This window comes from Hylaeus volcanicus, chromosome 4 (assembly GCF_026283585.1).
Source record: "Hylaeus volcanicus isolate JK05 chromosome 4, UHH_iyHylVolc1.0_haploid, whole genome shotgun sequence".
NCBI lineage: Eukaryota > Metazoa > Arthropoda > Insecta > Hymenoptera > Colletidae > Hylaeus > Hylaeus volcanicus.
In genome coordinates, this window is record NC_071979.1 from 25345795 (window position 1) to 25366700 (window position 20906).

The 20906-nt window shown below is 44.5% G+C and overlaps 1 protein-coding gene across 2 annotated transcripts in view; it reads right to left on the minus strand.

The window, feature by feature from the left end:
• Positions 1-13287, minus strand: part of LOC128874849 (dopamine receptor 1-like) — a 53052-nt gene extending 39765 nt beyond the window's left edge. The window contains exon 1 of one of the 2 annotated variants that reach the window (XM_054119963.1): positions 13239-13287. In XM_054119963.1, the coding sequence (XP_053975938.1) occupies positions 13239-13253 (15 nt within the window). In that variant the 5' untranslated portion in view covers positions 13254-13287. The remainder of the gene's footprint in view (positions 1-13238) is intronic. The other variant, XM_054119965.1, reaches the window with a different exon arrangement.
• Between the last annotated feature and the right edge of the window lie 7619 nt (positions 13288-20906).

Genomic DNA, 20906 nt, shown 5'->3' on the forward strand with positions numbered 1-20906 from the left:
TTTTTAAGAACGTGATATTCAATTTCTCCTCAACGTTATACTATTACTCTCGACTTTGTCGACGCGTCCGTCCATCGCTCTGTATTTCTACTTGTACCCGCTGCTCTGCGAAACAGTGGATTACTCGATAACGTTATTGAATGCGGAACTCCCGGCTGCAGAAGGAACAATTCGATAAACGTTTTATCGGAGTTTCGGCATCGGAAATGGTTCTCCCAATAAACTGACACGATTTTATGCGAGGCTTGTAAATCGGCCCGTATTAGACGTAGAGGCGATTTCGGTACCGGAGGCACATCATTCTCGTTCATTTTCCGACGAAATTGCTCGTTTCGTGCTCCGTAAACGTTTTCCGTTTTGAAGGGACCTTGTGAATTCTACTCGTGAACGCCGTTAACGAGATTATCGGCCGGAATTGTAGCACGCTGTCGGTGTCGTTCTCGTCGTGTCACGGTTACCTCTTTATCTCCAACTTTCCTCTATAAATCCAGAGAGACGTCCGGTCTCCATCGACGCGTTCCAATCGTTTTTCATCGTCGAGAGAATCTTGGGTGAGAACGGTTATCCGAGCGATACGACGACCATCCGGAGTCCCCGGCGGTTTCGAAAATTTGTGGTTCTTCGAAAACCGTTCGCAACAGACGCGTCGAACTTGCCTCGAACCGAGGCTCGCGCTTTGCCAACACGTGGCGTGTCGCAATGGGTACTATTATTTTACCGATATTAAAACCGATACTCGTGTCGACACCGATCATTAGAGGCGAACACACGTGGCGTTTATATTTGTTAATTCATTTTCGTATACCGAACAAGCTTCACGGTTCGAGAACCGTGAGCAACTTCATTTATTATTTCCAGCAACCAGGCAAACCTTACAATTACCGTTAATATGTTGGATAAAGCCACCGTTTCCAACCCCTCGGAATTATGAAAATCCGTTTATGTAAATCCGCGCGAGTCAACGTCGAAAACGGTCTGTTCGAAACGAGAAATTTTATTTTACGAGTTCTAATAGGGGAGAGCCGTATTTCCCGATGGTTATGGCACAACGGGTGCGAGAAGGCATCACGGAAATGCGCTTCCAGGCAAATCGAATGGTAATTAGATCGAAATGCAAATTGCACGTGTGGTTCCACGAAATATTAGGACGGCGGGCGCGTTAGCATAATTTATCGTAATCCACGCGCACCGCTCGCTTTCCATTTCTTGATATACATAAGTTAATTATATCGGTAGGATACATAACCCAGGGGAAAGCTATTCCTTGTTCATCGATTTTTCCGAACAAAAACAAATTCCAGAGACACGGCTGACGAGCTTTTTCATTATATAACGCGTCCATTCTCTTCGCACGAGCCCTTTTTCAGGCCCGGGATGGATCGTTAATACGAGATCTCCTAAATATCTCCATTATACAGGGTGTCCCAGAATTAGTGTAAGAACCGGAAATGGACGGTACCTAACAAGAATGTCGAATGGTGCTTCGTTTTTGAATTATTAACGAGAAACCACCAGCCAGCCATCGTGCTGTAATTGGTCGGTGATCTCTGTTAATAATTAAAAAGCGAAGCACCATCCGAAATTTTTGCAAAGGAAATTGTGGTTCAGAATCGTCTCAGCTACCCCCCATTTCTGGTTCTTACACTAACTCTGGGACGTCCTGTACATAGCCATACTCGACGCGACGAACGATGACTGCGAAAGTATCTCGAACACGTTATCAGCCGTTTTCGCAAAGAAGTCCACTCGATTCGAATTAACGCGCGACAATTCTCGGTGCGAGAATTATTGGAGTAGATCTGAGAGTTGCGAGAATCCCAACAAAGTCAGCGTTAAGATGATAATGAGTACGGAAGATACGGTAAAATTCAGGATGAAAGCTCGCGAGATCCGGGCGCCGGAAATAATGCCGCAGGATGTTATCTTGTGCTTTCGGGACAACCCTCGGAAAGTTGCCGACTTCCCGGGATAGTTGAAATATTATCTAGATCAGGGAACCGGAGGCATCCTGTCGCTGGTTCCGATCGTTAAACAAACTTGCTCGGAACCAGTGCCCGAATAATTGCGATTCATCGAGGAAACTCCAGTTTCGGTCGAAATTAAAACAGCTCGTCGGTGTCGACTCGAAGACTATTGATATAATCCTTATAATAAAGCATCGCTTCAGGGGGTTGAACTAACGCGGAAAACCAATCGATACCAATTATTTTGGAAAGTAGCACGGAAACGTCCGTCTCCCGAAGAGCCAGCCAGAAAAACGGAAACACCTGCCGAGGTAAAATGAGCAACCATGCCCCGCGAGGGCTGTAATTCGTAAAACAAAGACGTAGCCGACGTGTCGGATTGACTTTCAATCAGACTCGAGGTTCGTAAAAGTCGAGCGCCCGGGAACGTGCGATCGTGCGCGCTGGCTGCAACGGAAACAGAAACGAGAAATATCAAAGTGAAGTCGTATCCGAAAATACGGTTTTCAGGTCGGTCTCGCGTAATCCACGAACACGATCGGCCTGACGCTTCGTCGGGAAAAGGGAGACGAGACCACTACGAAAAAGCCAGCTAGATCTTCTTTCGACGGACGCTATCGGACGTTGTTTTAGGATCTAATATCGTTTTACTGTTATAGTCGGGGGTCCGAATAAAATATCGACGAGCGGCGGGAAACGTAACAAACGTCTCTTTCGCGGTGGGAACTCTGATTTGATCCTGGTGAAACAACCTTCGCGAAGCATCTTTATACGGTGTGTTTCGTTAAAAGCAGACTACTTTAAGTTTTCCCTTGTTTTAAAATGAACGACTCGGTTCATTTTGCGTCGGAAATCGTGACAATTGTTAACGCGAAAGAAGCTTTGATTTTATTTTTGTGAAGTTGTAAATAATATTTATCAACGCGTTCATTTTTAACCGACTTCGAAAAGGAGGAGGTTACTCGATTCGACATGTATATTTTTCTTTTTTTTCTTTTAATTTTAAGACGAGGAATTCCTTTCGTCCGAGCGATAAATTCCACCGCGTGCTCGCGACTTGTTCCGGTAGGCTAATCCAGAACATTGAAAACGGAAAAAACGAAAGGAAATATGGTTTTTCCGTTTCCATTGTTCGGACTTAGTCCGTCGGGACGTGTCGTACAACACGTGTTCGAATTTGTACTTTTATTGGTAGATCAACTTTGACGCGCAAATAGACGAGAACGTTAATCATGCTTTTACGAAAATGAAGTATATAAAATATATTTACTTTACGCTCGTGATTATTGCGTGTTTGAATAATTGCCGTACGCAAATTAATATTCAACGTTTCGGTTATAATTTACAAATTAATACGGTTCTCGGAGAGGATCCGAAAATTGATGTTGATACATCAATTAAAATTAACCTTTTCTGTATGGCTGGGTGAACACTCGCGCGATAATACATTATCCGTGGTACTCTAAAGGGTAATAAAATTAACGCAATAAGGATTTGGAAATTATTGGTAGCAGTTCAGGAGGCGAATCGATAAAGGTACGGTAGACAATGTTTTAATGGTTCTTTAGATGCGATAGGGAGGCTAATAACCGATCGACTTTGCGTGGAATCGGGTGAAAGTGGACGAAAAAGAAGCGCCAAGGAAAAATTGTTCCAACGGGACGAAACAAATTTCCGTTGTAAACGGGTCTCGGCATAGAGGAACACCGTGAACGAGCTGAGCACTGTTGCACCCGGCGGGCGATAAAAAATGAAAGAGTTCCGGACTACCCGGCGGTCGTAATTAAATCCCGTTTATCCTGATTGCAATCTGACGAGAAAAAGAGGGACAGAAAAGCGACGAATCATTGGGGAAATTCGCCAACGATTCGATTCGAAACCTTCGCTGCTCTATCGCTGGAATTCCCGGTCCGTCGATCGCCACGAGAGTCGTATCAATTCTGTCGGGGGTACGTCAACGCCGATTTACGGCCAGATTGGATCCTGATTTTGCGGTACCGATAAATATCTTGGCGAACAGCTCACTCCTAGTTCGACTACGAAAATTCGTGCGCGACTTCACGCACCAGGAACTCTGCTAAGATTAAAATATTGCTCCGTTTCACGTCTAAATCAACGAAAGTATTATAATCCTTGGAATCGACGATCCATCGCGCTACAGCTGAATTTAAGACTCCGTCACTGTGGTAGAATCAATTTTCTTTGGAGCTTTCTTCTTATTATATTCCTTAATCCTTGGAAGCATGATTTTCCAAATGAAATTTTCAAAAATATCAATGTACTTATTATTTGAACAATTGTGACAGTCGACGTTTATTTTCTTAACTTTTGTTGAAATGAACATTACGCAATGGTAACATACATACAGCTAAATATTAAAGACAAACCAATTGCAAGCGAACAAACCAATTACAATTCGATTTGAAACTTGGGGTATTCGAGGGTTAAGATTTCATCGAAACTCGTCAAAATAACGCGACTGTAAGTACTTTACAGCCAAGGTGCGAAGGTGGCAACAGCGTGACTTTCTAAAACTTTATTTTTCTCTTCCTTTTCCTTTACTCGTTTTCCCACATTTCTCATTCTTTGTGTGTCGCGGAGTGCATCCCGCGAATGAATACAAATAGAACTGCGGAGCGAAAAAGAGCAACGCAGGAAGCGCGGTGTAAAAGTGAACCGGTCGAACTTCTGCAACGATACAACTTCCAAAATCATACAAGTTGCGGTTTATCTATTGCGATTCATGCCACATAATATGAATTCAGGTCGCCGTTCCACGTTCTAACCATTGTATAAAATTCTAAAAGTGGCTTAGCCGTCTACCATGGCCGGACTAGAAAATAGCCCCTTAAGAATTTCCCTGTCGGGCCCTTGTTTCCTCGCGTTTCGTTTTTGTTCTCTGCCCGAGCACGGGAATGGGGGTGAAACTCTCTGGAGATGAGACGATCAAAATACAGCGAAGCTTTCCGCGGGAAACGCAGCCGTAATTGGACATCATACATTAATGGTTAATTGCACGCCGGGATTGCAGTTCGTTATAAAAGCTGCGCGGCAGCGCTTATTGGCGATGGATCGAGAGCGAACGATGTCGAGGTTCGCTAATTTTGAAAAACTCGGTGAAAAACAAGGACGAAGGGTGAGTTCGGCGCTGATTGCCGTTGGAGCTCATTGGGGGAAAAACGTAGAACAAACGGAACGGGACTAAAAAATCGACAGGATACGATCTGCATAGACCTTTGAAGTTACGACGCGACACGCGTTACGTCGGAATAATCGTACGAATGTACAGAAAGGGGATAAAAGTTTGTAGATTAAATGAAAGCACTTTTCAAATGTTGGATGTAATATCAAGCAACCAGTTTGCCTTTATTTGATCGATTATTACAGGGCGAATTTTGGACTCTGTTAACGATACCACAGAACGAACGGCATTTGCACAATTTTATTAATTAAATTTATTCATATTCGCGCCACGTTGCCAGAGTATATTTTCCCGTGGTTTTCCGTTTTCGTTATTTTCGAATCTCCCGGCGCATGAAAGGTTTGAAAAAAGGTACTCGAATTCTCGCGCCGCAAAAAGTTAACGAGAACCCTATCTGGTGCATTCATTTCACCGATTGAAACGATATCGACGATTCAATGGATTTCGATACCCAATTCGCGAGTAGCGCAAATTACACGGACTCGAGTGCTGACCTCCGGGCTGGTTGCAAAGCATTCAGCTCACGGAGGCCATTAAGTTGGCATGAAAGGAGAAAAAGAGAGGAAGACGAGCTCGTCTCGAGTTTCGAAGAAGCGGCGGGAAAACGGATGGAAGAGACTGTTGTACCGTGGAATACAGGAATCGCGTAGAACAACAGTGAATTTGCAAGAATTATCGATGCCGTGACGACACCGAGTTATTTCTTTTCCTTTGTCGTTCGATCGAACGGAAGATGAAAGGTATTCAAAGATGAAACCATCGCGCGTCGGTGTTTCAACCGATTGGAGAGTAGGTTTTTCAATGCAACTTGCTATTTCATTGTACAACGGGAAGAATAACAGTGCACCGAAGTAGGCGGGGAAAAACGATGTCGCGGAACAAATATAATACGTATTGAGAAACGTTATCCAATCGCTAAAGTCGTCTCTCTGTTTTCTCGGGACGTGTTCCGATAAGAGTCTTAGCGATCGTTTCGTTTACAAGTGCGATGGCATCTCCTGTCCCCTCGCCGCTAGAGGGACGCCGCGCGCTTACGCGTTTCTCACAAGTGCAACAACAAAGAATATACGAACTCTACGATAAACGCACAAGGTCAGTCCCGAGCTTGTGCATTTACGGATACTTTATTGTAATTGTTTTCGACGATCGGAACTCGTAGGACATGGAAGAAATCGAACAGCGCAAAATTGTTAGGCGAGTAATCGTGTTCCGGGTCGGTAAACACAGGGCTAAAAGGATCCTCGATCGGAGAATGATCGTCGCGACACAAAGACTAACAAAGGGGATCTATCGAGGGGTCTCGATTGATGGGGTTCTCAATGGTATCAATGATGGCGGCGAACGATACGGTCCAGTAGAACGGCTTGCACTTGGTATCAGTGTACACAGAACAGTGTGTAACCAGCAGGCTTTAGTTAGCGGACTCGATAGCTATCTCGAATGCGATCCTTTCATTTCCGATCGTAGATTCATCGATTTAACCGCAGGCCACCGCGATTAGAAGCTTTGAACGCCGTCGGAATCAATCGACGCCGTCCAAATGCTAACCGTGATTTTAATGAAACTTTAATACCGGAATGAAGCATAGCGAGGACGAAACATCGTAAAGTATACTCTCTTGAGCTGCACGTATAATCACGCGTATTTCGAGCCGAGTTAGTTCAGGAACTGTGAATGTCATTAGAATAAATTGACAACTCGAAGTGCTGTCGGTGATTTCAGTTGCGAAATTTAATTTCGGAAAATGACACGTTACAACTTGAACGACGGAACGTAGCTCTGCTCCGTGCGTGTTTTAAGTCGAGTTAGTTCCGAAAGGTTTTGTTTCCCCGGGGTATAAAATGTGCCATCCATCTCAGCGCGCCGCTTCCACGACTCGAACCAATGTGTCATCCAACTGGGTTATATGTCTCCCGATCCCCTGTATTCCTTTCTCCCCTTTCTTCTTACGTTCGACTTATTGATGAAGTTTACCACCCAACATTTTCTTAGACACAATTGCGTTGAATCGTGCAATATCGCGAAATAAAAATTGCGGTGTTCGAAGATGACGTTAAATTCGGTCGCAAGTTGTTGCTCGAATAAATCAGTGATTTTTTTAGTTGGAACCAAGGATTTTGAATCCTAATAGTTCTCTTTATTTTTTGGTGATAAGTTTCTCGCTACAAACATGCACGTGCAAGTTTAACGACATAGTTCGTTCCGAGCGCGCTGGAAAGATCCTGCAGAGCAGCATGGAGCAGTCAACGAAGCCGTATCGACAGACGCTGTCTGCGGAATTGCGGTCGATCAAGTTTCCAAAATTACAAAGTGAAGCAGGGTTAAATGTCACGAAAATTCTGCAACGTTGGCAAGCCGAGTATTTAGGCGACCAAGATATACGATATAAACCAATTGAACGAAATCGAATAGATTGTTTTTGTAGACGGTAAAATTGGTCTTCCGGTTTGTCGTGATAAATTCTTTAAGCGATAGCGGTACATCGGATAAACTATTGACTCTTTGATAAACGGAACCTCCGATTAATTAAGTGGATTGAATTTTTCCTGGCTCGAAGTATCCTTGAATTTTTCGATTATTATTCGATTTGAAAAGTTTTCGAGTAGCCACATTAAGAATTAATTAGGATTAACCGTTGTGGGAATTCGATACTTAGCCAGCTTTGTACGGCTTATACACTCAGACAGAAATTCGTCGGTCTTAGCACTGGTTATACTCCTAGTAATCCGAGATCGATCTGACGCCGTGGCGAGCGTGGATTGTTTATTAATTCTCTCGGATGGGAGTTAACTTGTAATCGGAGAATTAGAGCGTCCGCGAGGAGGGTCGATCGACTTTCGGTGTCGCGACCAAATTCGCTTCTAGCGAAGCTTCCACGAATTTTCCGACGAATTCAAAAATGAAAAACCACGAGTACGTCATGAAGTCGAGCAGCGCGCTCGAGGGAGCGAAGGATAAATGGACCAATCGACGAATACGTACTGTATTAGACGAACCGGGAACCAAGGATAGACTCACGACGAGAATCTAACCCAGATTCGACCTAAATTTAATCCAAACACCGAGAGTTTTAGGAGCGGTTGGGTAGAATGGCACAGGACAAGGAGGACGATCGAAATTAACGGAGACTTAAAGAGAAAGCGGGACAAAACGCTGAAATTAGGAGAGAGAGGAAAATGGAAAGGCGAAGAGGGAGTTTGAACAAAGGATGACAATTGGAAACGGAAACCTGGTGTAAGTACACGGCAACGCGGAAAATTCGATCACTGGAATTCACCGGAATACGGGAGACCGTCTTCGAGTATCTCTATTTTTTGGAATTTAGGAAGAAAGCAACGTTCACGAAATAAATCTTCTCCTTCGCGTTCATCATCGAAATAATATCTTGCGTTAACGAGCGAACTCGTCAGCGTTGTTGGCTTATCATTCCCAGGTAATGGACAGCAAAGTTGCGGCGTTAACGCGCAACAGGCGCGGACGTCCGCGAGCCCTCTGCTCTGCTAACCGGAAGTAGTTTGCGTGCAATCGCTGCCCAGACAGATAATCTATCAGGTTATATCGGATAAGTGGTGTTACAGGTCGTTCACGAAATGGTGGCCGATCCTCTCGGATCCGCCACCGTTGAAAACCTCGTTACACGTTTATGTTTGTATTACGCGTCACTCTAAAATTTACGCGCGATATTTCTCGAGAAAGTCCATCCCAAGTTGCCTCCTTGGATCAACGAACAACCAATTTTCCAATCTATATATTCATTTCTGAGCCCTTCCGTCGCGTCGGTTGTTTTCCGTCGCCAAACTTTCCACTTTGCAAGTTAGTCCAGAGCATCGCGAGTTAAATTATTCGCCGGTAGGACTTCGCACTCCTTGTAAATTTAACGACACAGGAGGCCGCAAGGAGTCGAGAGTAATCCTATTTCCTGCTCACCCCTCCCGATACTTCCCATCCGCTATTAATTTGTTGGGGAAGGCGTGAACGTGTACGAGTTACGCACGCACGTTGCCGCATCGATCAAAGCTTGGTAGAACTCGAAACAAAAGGTCCGCATACATTGGTACACTCGGTACGCCTCCGAAACAAAAGGTACGCGTTGCGTGGACTGGCAAAAAAACGCTTGGATGCTATTGTTCTCGGTTGCGTTAACGCCGAGGAGAAAGGGACGAATCGAAGAGGAAAAGTGAAACGACCTGGTAAATCCTTAGAAAATCAAACGCGATTTGGATGCCTAGGAGGCTTAACCTTTCCAGAGTCAGCTGTATAAAAAGTATCGGAGAGCTGCTTTGTAATTACAAAGAGATTGTTTCCTACCCTCGGATAAGGAACGAAAGTCACGCCTCTCGGCATTCGGAATTCGGACCCCCTTAGAGGTTCCAGCTTTGAGAAAATGGAGTTTGCTCGGTTAGCTTTATAGCCCTCTCCGGGCATCCTCGAAATTGTTTCGATCAGAATTAGATAGGGAGGACTCGACTTTTGTTCCGAAGAAGCATCAAGGGCGGATATACCTCGGGTCATCGAATGCCGAAACGCCGTTTCTAATCGCCAGCATCGACCAACGTCGATATCACAGGAATTAGAGGATTCACTTGTAGATATCGGATAAACATTTTCTAGAACCTATCACGATAAAGAATATCCCAAAAATTACTTTAGTTTCAGGCACGTCTGTTGGTCCTATCCCCTTAAATTTTGTGGTTCGCGATCGATACGCGATCGATAGAGACCGCGCATTCCTTTCTCGACCACGATTGCCCACTACAGAAGGATTTCGCCGACGCGGAACATAAAGAATCCTTTTTTCAACGCATCGACGAAAATCGGAAACTGCACTCGAACCGCGTCTCGATTTTCGTTCCAATCGTACCGGGATTTTCTTTTTGAATTCCATTCACCGTTCGTCGTCCTCGAGAACCAGATCAAATCGACTCCATCAAAACCGTCCAGTTTAAATCGAGCAACGTTTTCCTCGACAACGGGGGCTTTCGTTTCACGCGAATCGTTCGACGAAATCACTCCTTCTTTCCTCCGTTGTGTCATTCGACCTCTCGTTCGATTAAGGATATCTCGATATCGAAGCCAGACTTCCGAATAATACTATGAAAGGTAAAGCTACCAGATACGCGTTTCCATTTCTCCTTCCTGCTATCGGAAAAATCGTCGTCTACTTTGAATTCAACGTCTCGAAGTCAGACTTACGAGTACTACCGCCGAAAGAGGCTGCTATCCTGTAACGTGTTGCATTTTCCCTTCCGTCGTTGGACAAATTCTCGTCGACTCCGGGTATCTCGAGCTTCGCGAATTTGTTCTTCTCGTCAAGCAAAGTGGGTGTAATAGGGACAGGTCTTCGCCCTCTTGGAAGGCTCGGAGGCTCGGTCGTCGTTACACCCTTGAAAACATTTTCGTTCCGTCGACGTGGTACTTTCCTCTGTACTTTATGAACGATCCAGGATTGACTCTTCGACTACACCACGAAACTTTTCGCCACGCAGACGGATTCGTAGGCGCGATAAAGTTGGAGGTGTACGTCAAGAGGAGTCGAAACTATTAAACTTTTCATCGGTCTCGATCCAATCGAGGACTATTTCCGCCAGGTTCGAAGAAGTTTATGAACCGATGGGGTGTCGCTCGTCGAGACGAGAACTCGAGAACGAATGTCGCATCCTGCAGAAATAAAAAAAAAAAAAAAAAAAAAATGGACGAGATTTGTAGTCTTTGAACTTTCCCCAGAACATCAGAGTGTCGGCGTGTAACGCAAACCGTTCGAGCAGAGAAGAATTCAAGGCCTTGCCACCGGCCCCGTGAAAAGCAAACGACTTGGAAATGTAAATGTGGCACAGGCGATTAAATTTTATTGGCAGCGGCCTCTAAACAAACTCGTGCTGCAAAGTATTCTTCGGTGGCCATACGAATACGATTTTTGTCGAACAACTAGCTTCCCGTTCGCTGTTATTCACCCCGAGTCTCCGAGACCCTTCGTCGAACGATTGGAATCTCCATAACATCTCCGAACCATGTTGCCCAGCGCGGTACAATTTCCAGCGCGAGGACCTAGTACCTAATCACCGATGTCATCCTACCCCTAACAATATACCTTGGTATATACACGTCGCGAGGAGCAGATTGTACAATGAATGTAAATTATCTCTGGCGAACGCGAATGGATAACATTGTTGTACATATGCACCGATTACTTTAGCCGTGTATTCACTGGTAAATAATAGATTAAATTCACCGTGTAATTCACGTCCACTGCAACTCGTCCGATTCGGAAACTGTATCGAAAGGAGATTAGCTTTGGAACACTTGCATGGTATTTAGAGACGATCGTCGAAATATGTATATGTTATCGTTGATTCGCCAACGATCTATATTGTCGCTCCTGGACGATGATTCCTTCGGGTTCCTCGAGCTCTGGCAGCCGTAAGATCCTCGCGGCTCTGGCCAATAGCCTCGGCCTTTCGTAACTCTTCCCTTTTTGTCCTCCACGAAATTGAGTTCCCGCCGACGCCGACGTCGAGAATGTCTGACGCCGACGTCATATATTCGTTTTCAGCACTCAGCTCTTCTTCGCTTAATATCGCAAGCTCGGTAAGACGAATCCGAAGCTCGAATCGTCGAATGGCAGGTGTTTGTTAGCGTTGGACGGTCAGTCACCAGTCGCCGATCTATTTCGCGCGATCGTTTACAAACGAAAGGAAAGAGTTAGTCCTACTCGAGCGATAACAGTCGAAACACTGGGTAACCTGTTGATCGACGTTATTTGGCGAGGAAACCGAATCTAATAATCGCAGAGATCCGCGGAACGATAAGCAATCCATATCGGAAAACGAACCCCGCGAAAGGTTAGCGTATCCGAGACCGAGGATGCACTCGTGCTTGGAGCGATATCTCACTCCGATGGCGCAGCGCGTGGCTCCAAAGGAAACTGCAAAAACGTTGATCGTTACCGCGGGACGTCTTGTTAGAGCGATCGGTCTCGAATCTGTTAGCCCATGCTCCGTCGCGCCGGAAAAGATTAATTCACGATCGACGGACTATCAATTACGCGGGCAAACAAAGCGCCCGGGCGTTAAGTGAAACGAGAAATAAAGTTTGTTTGCACAGTGTAAAATCACTTTATGCTCTCCTCTCGCGGAAGCCAATAGGGTGCGCGTTGTCACAACATTCCCTGTTCTCTTCGTGCGCAGAGGGGCTCGCGCGTAAAGAGCCAACAGGAGTCGCTAAAAAAGTTCAATCGGACGGGCAGCGTCGCGCACTCGGATGACGACAGCCTGACCCGTCGCTGTTTACGTTCCTTCGACTTTGATTCGTCTTCCTCGAGGGTCCCGTTTGCGTACCGCCAGTTCCAAGGAGAGACTCTCTACTCTGATTCACGATCGGACGTGTCCCGTCACTAATCGCATCTCGTTCTTTGACATAAATGCGTTTTTATTCTATACAAGAGAAACCAGTATTTTTCAGTCACTGTTAAGTTTCTAAAGGATCGAACTGCATCCCACTGTATCCCAATTCGTGGTCCTCTTCGAGCAGTTCCAACGAAAAATTCTCTACCCGTGATTCGTGTATCGATAATTTCCATTTCTCGGGATATTATGCGAGGCACTGGTTCGGTTTCGACGCGCACTCGGGGCCCCCGTTTCTCACAGGATCGATTCGCGCGAATTCCTCGATCGGCCACTCGATTCGTCCCCTGGTTCCAGAGTTTCACTCGACACCAAACGGACTCTGCTCCGACGGTCGGGTCGACGATCACCGTAATGCGTTATCAAAGGGGGAAAGAAGGAGAAAAGAAAACACAGACGGAAAGTGAACGAGTCATGCTTGATATCGTGCTGAAGTGTTTGGATAATTGTAAAGGAGAAATTGATAGAAACTGTTTGCCGCGACACTTGTTCTCATGCACGATGGGGTGTGAGAGAGACGACGGTTTTGGAATATTGTATGCATACACATATATGTCTATGTATATATATATATATGTATATATATTTATATATATGTATAGTCACGAATTTCGGCGGTTCCCGTTACGATTCGAGAGCGTGCTGGTGTTTCTGGGTAACTTCGTAGCTCACCTGGGGTAGAATCATGGCGTGCGGCAGCTGGCGCGCCTCGCCGCGCACTGACTCTTCCGCACCCCGAGCACAGCCTCCTCTCGCCCCTCTCCCGTACCCTCTCCCTTCCGACCCTCTCCGACTCGCTCTCTCTCAGCATCCACCACCCCCTTTCTGCCCGATTCTACCCTCTCCTTAGCCCTGTTTTCCTCGAAAAACCGGGGAAATCGGTCCACCACGTTCTCGGCAACGACCTGCTGCTGCTGCTGCTGCTGCTGCTGATCTTGCTGCTACTTTTCCCGTTCGTTCACGGAGATGGCTCTTCTTCGCATTTCAGATTATACTCTTAGAATATTTACTCGATCCTCGTTAGTTTCGACATTGCCTTCGCTAACGCTAATGAGGATTTTTGCATTCCCTTGTCAGCGGCGCAAACAAAAGTCGGCCCCTTTGTGGGCGAATCTCTGACTTGGTTATTGTCGGGAAACAATACCACGCGACGTACATAAAAAGCTTTCAATTACGAATCCGGCGAGCCTCTCGGTTTCGAGCGTCGGTGCTCGTGCTATCGATTATTGTTGGCTATTTACCGTTGTTTTATTTTTACTTTCGTTTTATTAATACGCGCGGAACACGCCCTCTGATAGACACAGCATCGCGGTAAGGTCGTTCGCGAATCGTTTGGTCGTTGGTATTCGACGGAGATCGCAGGAAAATTATATACGTACACACCTTTGCGCTTCGTTAGTACGCCTTCGTTTAATTCCATTTCCCCTACCGACACCCTCGATATATCCAATCGACGTATAAACAGCCCCTTGTGGCCGCGACTGCGGATTCCTCGGGGTTGGTAGATCGCGTGTATCGCTTTATCCGTGACGTTCCTGCTCGAGTCAACAAAAGTTCGAATTATCGATAACGTAAATACGAACGGGATGCCATTGTGTTGTTGCCGTTGGCTTCGATTCATCCCGATCTCATTATCCAGCGTACATATCGCGCAACAATATTGGGTTCGTGCGCATCCAAGCTCGAACGAAGTCATCGAAACGAGAAACATTTGTCGTGCAATTTCCAAAAGCGATCTTTCTATTACATTTTACCGATTGCAATGCGTTTTTAATTTGGTTTTTCCAAGATACCGAAGGTCGTTACCTTGGAACATAGAAAAATCGACGAAGAACAGGCCGAGACGATGCCGAGCTATAATCGTTCGCGGAGGTGACCGAACCCATCGTTAGCCAAGTAAGCGAGTAATAGCCTTTTGAAATTACTTCCGATCTCTGTATAATTTTTCACGCGACAGATTAATTTTCTCGAAGATATCGCGCACACTCCCTCGTACGACAGAGTGTAAGTACGTGACGGTCGACCGTGCCAAATGTCGTTTATGTCTGCTACCCGAAACGACTCAGGACTCTACATCTTTTTTTCCACCCTCGAAGGGACCTCTGTTCAGCGCAACTGACTTTGACTTATCGCATATTACAAACGTCGCGTCGCGTTTTATCTTCTGAATTAATAATGTCTTCGCGACCCTTCTATTTTTTTTTTTTTTTTTCGGTACAACTTGGATCATATTTTAAATTACAGGCACTCTGCGTCGTGTTTACGCTTTGGCGATGCTTGCGGTCTCCTACGTGAATTTGAAAATTTGGGTATTCGTAACCTCGCGCATGGCAACGATACTTTTTCCCGGCGATCGGGAACGCGCACGACTATCTCAGTTCGTGTCGAATTCGGTATCAACGTCGACCGTTTGACACGCCATGAATAAATATGAAAACGTATTTCTTTTATCGACATGTGTACGCTCTTAGAAGAACGAGATGGACGGTCGATCAACGGATTCGTTCGCATAGAGCGGCAGGGGATCCTCGAAAGAACGTAATTTCGTGAAACCTATTCCACGGCTGGGGGTTGTATCGTCGATCTCCTCGCAGCCCCCTGAACCCATCGCGAAAGTAAATACATATATAACACTCGGTTGGAACAACTATTCCTTTCTCCTTGATACGTTCGAGCGAAGCGATAATTCACCCGTTTACTTGCGAACCCTTTTTAATTATACGTACGCTAGTAAATACTAGTCGTAGGACAATGCATCAAGGAAGGGTAGGTTGACGAAATTGCGTAGGGAAACGGCGAGGGTGACCGTGTTTCGGTCGCCTGTAATAACCTCGACTCTTTAATGGATCTTTTTTTAAACCAAGATTCAGCTTTTATAAAAAGAATCGGTTACCAATCTTCGACAGGTATTTTTATATTCCCGATTTAAACTTGGCTACGTGTTTTGCTTACTTAAACATACGAACGGTAAATTGAAAGTAAGAATAGGAATATCGAATATGAAAAATCAATTTACTTTTTCGCGTTATCGAGGATACTTAGTAGAACAGCTATGCTTGGGCGTTTTCGATATTTAAAAAAAGGGTAAGAATTAATGGAAAGGCGTTATCGATTGATAACCGGGTGATGGCTTAACGTCGCGTGGCGCTTTCCACTCAATTAACCGAGAAATTGCAGAATAAATCAAGATTAAGAGAAGTTGGAGACTGTCGATATCGAATCTTGCTAACGAATCCTTGCGACAACGCGACTAGTGACCCTTGTCGAGTGGGATATTTGTTCCAAGTTTCCTCAGCCGAAAATTAAATCGGCTTTGGGGCTTGGACGGTCACGGACGTGACGACGCTGGAGATCGAGAAAGAAATTGGATCGTTCGACCACTCGGAACGACGATATCGCGCACAGTTTCCTTAATTCCTTTGTGGTTCGCGCGACGGGGATAAATGTATTCAGGAATTTCAATAAAAATTCCCCATTTACGACATTAAGAGGGAGAGATGATAAAATTGTAATATATCGCTTAAGATGATTTATCTATTACTGACTACTGTTTTTTCTTTTGTCGAAAACCATGTTTTAACCACGTGCAAAGTAATCAACATTTATTTTTTAAAAAAATCTTAAATACTAATCAATAAAATAACTTCCATAATTTTCTAACACTTTTTGCCAGTGTAAAGGCAGTTGTTCGATTCCCTTTTTAACCGACTTCGAAAAGGAGGAGGTTACTCGATTCGACATGTATTTTTTTTTTTTTAAAGTCCTTCGATTTTTCGAAAATATGTAATCCCTAATATTTTCCCAGGTCACAGTTTTGACGCTCCAAATCATTCTTCCAATATATCTCGATGCTAAAAATTGATGCGTTCGCTTTGGGTTTCGATGTGCCGAACTTCCATGGCCTCCCTTCGGAAACGAGAATTTTCGTTACTCCTTAATCGACGATTCCGTTTTATATTTGCCTCGGAGAGGAACGAAGGGTTAACGAATTAATGGCCTCGAAGAAGCAAACGCCTCCGTCACGGTGTACTTTCCAGGCGAAACTATCTCGACCGAGTCGAGTTTCCTTTTCTTTTTAGCCTTCGAGTTTGCAACTGTTGCGATTACAATGCCGCGATACCTAGTTGTTTCGATAATCTTAAACGATACTTGGGAACTGACCGCTATCGAGGTAGCGATGTAATTGCTTCGCTTCTGCCGGAATGAGAAAAAGGAAAAATGCGGGCGAAAGAAATACATTGAACCTGTTGCACCCCTCGAAAAGAAGCGAGAACCACTGATGCGGAGTCGATGCACATTTCTCCAGATTCCACCGCCTTTTGTATTCATCGAGACAGTCCGAAATTCTCTGCTGAAATTGTCCTTACGCTACCCCGATAAGACTATGTGCCGCGTGTTTTTTGGCCACGTTGTTTAATAATTAGCTATGTGGGAAGTCCTTATCCGCGAACCCGTCGCTCGTTGAATTTCTCAACGACTAATTCGAACCCTCCGTCTGTGCCGTTTCGATAGCTCAGGGCTATCTGACTTTAATCCACCCCTCCCGCTGATATTCGATGAAAAGGAAATGGACTTCCCTCTTCTCGGTTATTTCTACGACGTACACGGAGCAAGCTGACAGCGGAAGGTGAGGGAAGCCAATAAAAAGTTGTATCACGTCGGGAACTTATCGAACGCAACTAATAAACACACCGTGGTGAATGCATAATGGCGTTACGAAAAGGTTCTTCGGTAATTTACATGCTGCTAGGTGGCCGTGCTTTGCAATTTCCCACGAAATGGCAGCACCGTGTCACGTAAGGCTTGAATAAGAAACGGCAGCGCGATTTATTCAGAAAACTCTACGGAAGCTTGTCGTTACGTTTGTCGACACTGGATTAAAGACTTTCGGTGTCTCGATCGACTCTATGGCTGTTTAAACTACTTTCGTCGCGTTTAATTTCTCGGATCCGATGCATTCTCCTCGTTGGTGTACTCTCCGGTCGATGTGTACATTGTAGGATATAATTTCCGTTATTTGGACATAGTTTTGAGAAGCTGTGTTTGATATCGAGTTTAGTTGGATGTACAGGATGGAAACGTAACGAAGATAAACGCGATTTCGTACTTGGCTCGGAGCAGCTGTGGGAGTTTTGGCAAATAGAATTCGCGGGTGAGGTGGGCGAACACATGAAGTGAAACGTCGACGAGAGATTGAAATCGGTAGCGAGCAAGTTTGGAGTGCGTTACCTTAAACGTGGAACACCGATAAACGCCATTGTCGAAATTGAATTTTTCCAAGCGACTTCGTTCTCCTTTTTCCGAAGAGGAAAGGAAATAAGTAAGACACAGGGGTAGAGAGTCGAACGGAGAAACGAAGTGAGCAAAAGTCGACGATAAGAAAGGGCAGAGTTCATAAATCATAAAAGCAACGTTCAACGTAAAATTACGCGTACCATTCGTATACTAATGTACGCAACTGGACATTTATCCTTGATGCAGAAGCAAAAGAGTGAAAACTAAATGTTAATATTTAATTTCGCATTCTACGCGACTCGTGTACGCCTTGTTCATGCCACGTAAAATAACCGATAGCAATATTTTTTTTACGCGCTGAATAATTCATACGGCACTTGGGGCAACTTGGAGACACGGTGCTATTTTTAAGCTCAATGCCTCTTTCGAATCGTTCTCGAGCAAGCATGTAACACGGAAGCGAATAAAGGGAAGGGTTGTTCGGCTAATTCCATTCCGAGTAAAGATCTTTCGCGAGTCTGATCGCATACGGGGACCGTCTACTCGCAGTAGTATTGCTAGTCCTGTAGTCGGTCAGCCGTAAGTCGCTGCGAGGCGCGGTGCTTCGGAAGAACCGCTACCCTCAGCTTTGAAGGTTTCAATTCGCGAATGGTCTTTATTACACGCGACAACGCAGGGAATTTTCATTAAGCTACCGCGCGACGAAACAGTTTAATACTCCTAGATTAAAAACGTGATTTTAATTTTCCTGAATGAAAAGGGGGATTTTAATAATTTAAAATTAGAATCGCGCGGGTACTACAGAATCTAAGCTGGTTTAAACGTATAATACCGATTGCTTTTCAAATTTAAGAATCCAAGGTATACTTTAGTAGTTTATTCGTAAACGTATCGTCTCTTCGCCGTGTTACTCTAAATTACCAAAAAAAAAGAAAAGAAAACAAACTTAGAGTTTACATATTACTTTCGTTTGTGAAAAATAGCGAATACGACAGTGGTTTGAAAGGAATTGCTTAAAATGTCAAAGATACAGGAAATGCGTTTTCCCCTGTCGGTTCGCGTCACGAGCGAAACCTCGACTACCCTTAACGCGGAGAGTAAATGCTCAAAGGGAGCGCGCACGAGCCGTAAAGATGTTCATTTCGTGCGCCTTTTATCCTCTCTTTTCGTTGCCCCTCGCGGAACGTTCGTAAAACGGTGTAAGATGCCGAAGAATATCTGTGAAATATTAAGTAACCGTTTCCGAGAACGCTTTCAGGCTTTTATCTCGTTATAATAGAGATCGAACGCAAAGACGGAAGAACGTTTGATGTTTTCGAAGCGAAATCGAATATCGTACGCGAAAACTCTTTACTCGGACAAAACACGATAACCTTTCAAACAGCATCGGTAAAAGGAAACCTATTACTTTCCTTGTTCGATATCCAAATCACGGTTCTTTCAAACTCTTTAATCAATTTTAATTTTAGTTTACAAATTATAGGTATATTTGTTACGCACGATCGTGTATATTCTCACTTAACACATTCGCGGTCGCTGACGTGAATTCACGTCACTTCAGATTCTATTTCTGATTATGAGGAAATTATGAAAATCTTTTTATCGTATACACTACATATTTACAACATTGATATTTCGAAACATATTTTCTAATTCTTATCGTCGCTCTCGAAATATAAATTTGCGATGTCCAGCTTCAGAATTTTATTATTTTCGTCAGTACTCGGTATTAGAAACGTAAATTATCGTAGAGGAGCGTAGAGGAGAACAGATCGAGGTATCTGCGCTGTCATGAATCGCGCATCTTATCGGTATCATAGTGGGGAGAAGGGAGAGTGTTGTGCACATGTGCGAATTCGCGATTTCCGGAAGAAGGCTGCACAACCGAGCGGTCCAAACGACGATCGTATTATACAGAATCATAGCAAGATAAATGAAATGAAATTTTCTATTATTAATTAATTCCAATGATTCGCAACTTAAATGCATGTCGGGTTCTCTATTCTAAACCGTGCCTCGAGTTTAAAAGTATCAAGAACGGTCGACGCTATCGCACGGACCATTCTATTTTTTACAATATTTCTCGCTATTTCCAACGAAAACGGGAACCTGGCCAAACTGTTATTGAGCCCGGCGAAACCAAGGTAAACACGAAGAATTTAATATCGCGGAGACAGATAGCGCGAATAATACTGATATCTTCTCGAATAATCTTCTCGAGCTGGACGATAAGTTAATGAAATCCTGGACCAGGGAACGTGAAATTTTTTCTTTTTTTTTTTGCTGCGCGTGTTGGAACGTCGCGGGCGAGGTAGCGTGTACCGTGGTGTAACGAGATTAGCGAAAACCGATGTCGAAATTCAACGCGCGCTCGTGATGGAATCGCGAACAAAAGCAACGGGAACGATGATAAATTTCGATGGATGAATTTTGATACGATTAACCAAAGGGACACGCTGTACGTACGTAATATATCTTCTTCTACGAAGTTATTTCTGTATCGCTTCTCGTTAGGAAAGAACTGAGAAATTTTGAAGTTAAGATAGGATTGAGTTTAAGAAAATGGGGTACACTCCTGTCGGGTTGATTTTATCACAGGTAACCCTTGACTTGGCAATTACAATGGTGGCCACCTTGACTTTTAATCCCCTCCACACAGCGGTCAAAAACTGAAATGGTCTAAAAATGTTCAATTTTTCTTCCGCGGAGGAACATCAGTTTTTCACCCGACCCGAGACTTGGTCAAAGCACCAAAAAGTATACCAAACTTACTCAGACAGTATTTCCGTGTAGATAATATGTACATTAACGGTATTCAATATTGCCATCCCCACCAGAAACTACCCCAAAGCTATTCACATAGTAGTATTGGGGGTAGTAAATTTGTCGGGCTCTCGTAGCGCCGTTTCAGTCGATGCCTTGGCTATTGGCTCTCTAACGTATACCTTTCGTCTCTCTTTCTCTTCCTCGTCGTTCGAAATTAATATGGAACTGCGATTAATTCGAGCGAGTCCGAACGGATTTTATAAAGCGCGAAATTGAACATTCCGCTGAAAACTTTTTAACGAGTGTAACCCGAAACTCGTCGAGTCCATCGGCAGATAA